At 37.2% G+C, this 5,000-nt stretch overlaps 1 protein-coding gene across 1 annotated transcript in view; it reads left to right on the top strand.

The window, feature by feature from the left end:
- Positions 1-1,484, top strand: part of LOC138043026 (uncharacterized) — a 3,900-nt gene extending 2,416 nt beyond the window's left edge. The window contains exon 1 of the mRNA XM_068889135.1: positions 1-1,484. This exon is cut by the window's left edge and continues 2,416 nt beyond it. Coding sequence (XP_068745236.1) covers positions 1-128 — 128 coding nt within the window. The 3' untranslated portion in view covers positions 129-1,484.
- Positions 1,485-5,000: the final 3,516 nt, after the last annotated feature.

Genomic DNA, 5,000 nt, shown 5'->3' with positions numbered 1-5,000 from the left:
ACTTTGAGATTTTAAAGAAATGTCAGAGTAAACTTGACTGCTTGATTTTTGAAATGCTTTTTATTCGCAAACTTAAACCAAATCTGAACAAACAGAGTGACTCGATACGCGCGAAGTTATTTACTTAGCGTTTCTTCATGCGGCAATTTTTTGTTCTTTTGTGTGTGTGTATTGTTTCTATGTAAATATCTTAGAGTTTTGGTCAGCATCTTATTAGCATTTTTGTAATCGGTTACATATATTTTAACGCATTCAAAACTTTTACTGTTCAACTTGAAAATGACCGTCGAACGGTCGAAACGTCGTTGTTTTTTTAACGTTAACTTTTATAGTGAAATCCGTTTCAAAAAACTTCTTGATTAGAATAATGATAATAATATTAATAGTAAGAGCACTAACTGGCATTACACAAATAATTTTCGTCTAGCCCTTAAAGAGAAGTATAAACAAATCTATAGATATGTAATGAAGAAAGAAACTAACTAAGGAGAATCGCTTATTAGGTAAAACTATATATAAATACAAATGCATATATACAAATCATCAAATATTAGACACATGTCGAAATGTCTGATTGTGTCTAAGCTTTGAAAAATATCGTATAAACAAAATCAAACTTACGCCTTTTTTACTTTCAACTGATTAATCTATGAATTTTGTCTGAATTGGGCCTAAATATTTGTAAAGTGTTAACCGTTCAGTTGACGGTCTATTGCATGTATTCTTGTTTTAATTGATCTTAATATGTAGCGTAAATATTTTGATCTAAAAAAAATACTACTTTTGATTGCCCCACATATTTCAAAGTGCTAAGAACTGATTCATATGATTCAGGGGCACCCAACGAGAACATAGTTCAAAACCACTTAAACATAGCATTGTTAAACGTTTTTTGGTATTTAAAGGGTAGATATAGGTCATAAATATTGGGAATAATTCTCGTAAGCGGATGGCTCTACGAACGGACGCTTTTTCCAATTCCCGATGGTGTCCGCTTAGAAGAGAGTTGACTGTATTCTGAATTTGTGGAAGTGAGCTAACTGACTTCTTGTGGAGAGTGTCCTTTCTTTGTTAAAAGGCAACATTCGAAGGTGGATTTAGTGCTTTAGTAGCCAAACAGCTCAATTACATTTTTCGGTTAAAAAAATCAGTTAGTTTATTATTCAGTCACGAAAAAACTTTAAAAGAAAAGGAAGATTTTAGTGCCATCTTAAACCACACGATTATGCAAGCTGTCACGGCAAGCCAAATACAAGGGCTTAAATGGTGAATCATGCATGAGTCAATAAGACCTCTTATTTTACTCCCATCCGTGACCTCAAATCGGAATCTTGGAGGCACTTACTGGAGGTGGAGACCAAAAAAAGTTGGCATAATAAATTTTTATTCCTTTAAAAACCAAACTAAGGCAATGAGGCATTTATAATTATGAGTTGGTCTTCCATTTCAATTCCCCGTGCCTATTTCAATTTTGAAGAAGATGGCCTGTCGGTTGGATATTACATAGATTTTTTCGTTTGTTAATTGTTTGCTATCAAGTGGCAGTTTTTACATAAAGCCTGAAGGTGAAAAAATAAATGTAATACTGTAGTCCAGCAGGACAATTAACTCAAATACTAAGGGACATCTTTTAACATTAACAATGTGGTTTTTTATTGCATGATAAATTAAACTAACTAAACAACAACTGGCTTTTTAGCCGATCTTAGTATTTCACAAAACTTTTAAAACAAGTTGAGAACGTTTTCAGGCTCAAATCGCAAAAAAATAAGGACGTTTCACCCCCCAAGATCCCAAAAGCTAGCGTGTGCTTCACAGTCTTCTGAATACAAGGCGTGGGCGTTAACGAAGTTCAAACTTTACTCTATTCCGTTTCAAAACATCAGATAAGCAGGATCATTCAAGGTCATTCACTCTACTTACGTGTGTTCCTAAAGCCACACGTACTCACACCTCGTTTTCCTTTAGCTGTTGTGCGAAGTTTATATTGCCCAAGATAAGGACCAGAGCCGGAGCCGTTTTGTTGACTATTGCCCCAGTCGAGAAGTAAAGTCGTGGAGAGTTTCGAAGGTTAAGATAAGGGCAAACTAGTTGCAAGGGACGAAACTGGAGGCGATCATTACAAGAGGTTCAAAGTTATCGCACCATGATAATTTCCAATGTCATTAGGCCAATGCCGGGCCCCACGGACAAGCACTTTAATGTGCATACCAGGGCATTGTCGTGGATTCAGTGAACATAAACTGAGTGGTGAAAACAAGTGAACATTCTGTGCTATCTCAGCCTTAATTTATGTTTCCTTCAGCCGATTTATCGATAAGTCTTTAAACTCTCAGCTTTCTGTTATATTGATTATTTTTCAATTGAGCTTTCAGCTTGTTATCCATGCACAGTTTGTAATCGCTCACGCATCTTGACTGAAAAACAATTAAACATTTGGATAAAACCTGCTGGTGTTGTTTCAGTTGTGACGTTCGATTAGCAGGGATTTAAAGATTCAGGGTTCATTTGGAGGTAAGAGAACTTTTGTGCGTAGAATTTCAAAACAAATATGACATCTCGGGTGATGGTGCTCTCCTTTTTAGTAATAGAGGATATAAACACCTACCGCAGGTAGTTTCATACATTAAAATGACGAATATCCCTAACTACTTTAGTACTAAGTCCGTTGTAGGTTAGTGCACGCCACGTCGTAAAAGTGCAGATATTTACGATTGATACATATCACAGAAGTGAACAGTGCTTTCCGCGCATTCTGATTGGCTAGCTTGGAGGTGAATAGTTGTAAATTGAACCCTGACTGTTTTCGTAAAGCGCTTGTAAACGGCCCGGCGTTTTTTCGCCTTTCATAATAAGTGTATCAATTAAACACTAACAACGATAAATGAGTAAAACCTAGGAAACTGATGAAAAGAGCCTAAACCCAAGGCAGCACTCGGTGTTACTTTTAAGGATAATTGCCCTGCGCAGCAAGTCATTCTTACCTCATGGAGTGTAAAAGTTTAATTTCTACTCACACATGGTTGCGCAACATTTTAACCAGACTAATAACTCAGGTGTATAAATGGGTACTGGCGAATTTAATGTCGGGGGTAGCCCTGCGATGAACTACGTAGCATCCCATCCAGGGAGGAGTAGAAGTACTCCTAATCACTTCAAGCTTCGGAAACCGGAGATAAGCGCCGGCCTGATGGGCCTTCTGGCTCGTAAGCAGACTTATTATTATTTAATAACTCAGTCTCTGCCATGCATGTATGTACTGCCTTATAGCCATGAGAAGACCGTTCAAATCGATTCCGGCATGCAATCATTTTTAATTACATGTAGCAAAAACACAACAAAGTTACAAATACTTAGAATTAGTCACATTTGGCTTCGACGTGGACGCCAAATGGAAATTCTCTTTTTAAAGTCTGGGTCACACTTGTGGTTCAAATTGAGATGTCCCGGCATGTACTTTCTTTTCGTCTGAGTACCTTTATCATCAGAATCTACGGTCACTGACTCTAATGAAGACACGGAAATCAGTCAGCAGTCAATAACAAGACATGCAAACTCATACGTAAAAATAAATCAACATTTCAGTTGTCCTTTTTTCAGGAGTTACAGGATTTCTTTTCCTCGTGTGCTAGTAGAACCGGCTTCAAAATGTTTCATCTTTACGGTGAAAAAAGTGCGTTGTAAGGAAGACTACTTTAGTTTGCTCACATAAAAGGAAACAATGAAAGGGGTTCCACACAGTTGAGACTCATGAAAGCAGTCGGCTTACCGGTCATGATTGTTCTCACCGTAAAAATCAACAACGGACGGATTTTTCTTTTGTCTTTGATGTATTTATTTTACGTTTGTTGACAGTAAAGTTTGGAGATTGCATACTCGCTTTGAAAAATAGAATACAAGGGGTATCATGATTGAACCTCTCGACTTAACCCTCCATTACTTATTGGCTAGTTTCAGGTGACCGCAATTGAGTGCAGCAAAGTTGCACGTTACAGAGCAAAATTCCACATAGCACCGCGACTTGTCAGATTAACTACACTTCCTACACACGTACAGCGTTATCAAAGATAACAATTGTTCAGTGGAGCGCACACCCTACCAATATTGTTTGCTCGATCGTGCATTCGAAAGACAAAGGGCGGAATTCCTGTGGTAAAAGGCGTTAGAAACCGTTCAACCATTCATTTCAAGTTTCACTCTAGCTTACATAAACTGGTGGATTAGTATTACCTGCCAAAAGGACAAAGACAAACAAACATAATTATCTTTAATTCCTTTAACATTGCAAAGGGGGCTCCTAATGAAAAGGCCGTCGGCAATCTCAACTGCTGTTAAAAGGTTAACCGTTTTACAATTTTGTGCGAACGCAGTAATTGTTATAAATATTGTAATTTTATCAAGGCACAATTTTGCCCTTTTTTGGGGGACCTATTGCAACCAATTAAAAGAGATTCATTTTTTTAGCAACAGGAGACCGCTTTCAATTATCCATCAATCTGTGCTCATCAAACCGAATGTAATTTCGCCATGTATGGTTTCGCTACTCAAGAAGAAATTTCTGTTCACAGACTGTTAGAAATGGAAAGCACTAGACGTAATTTTGTCCCAGTAAACTAAAATTTATAGGCGGTCAACCGTCATTGCATGTAAATATTTTCACTTGTTGTAAGTTATATACCACATGAGTTGACAACGTTGAATTTGGCGCATTTTAACGATTTGCGTGAGAAAAGAAATGAAATCTATTCCCGCATGCTTCAGTCAGACTTCGAAATGCATCAAATATTTTGAGTGCAGAAACCGAAAGTTAAAGCAAAAGCACGCATGTCTGTCAATATTACAACTTAACCAATTTAATATCCGGCCACTTCAAAAAAGCAAGAGGACGCAAGGTAGTTGAGTGAAACGTTCATTTCATGAGGAAAGCAACTATGCAACAACCACCGAAAGCGAAGTCAAAGTTAATTAAAAATTAACTAGCCAATAAAGCATAAATAGTG

Source organism: Montipora capricornis, chromosome 3 (genome assembly GCF_036669925.1).
Source record: "Montipora capricornis isolate CH-2021 chromosome 3, ASM3666992v2, whole genome shotgun sequence".
Taxonomy (NCBI): domain Eukaryota; kingdom Metazoa; phylum Cnidaria; class Anthozoa; order Scleractinia; family Acroporidae; genus Montipora; species Montipora capricornis.
The sequence above is the reverse complement of the archived record's forward strand: the minus strand, read 5'-3'. Positions and strand labels throughout refer to the sequence as shown.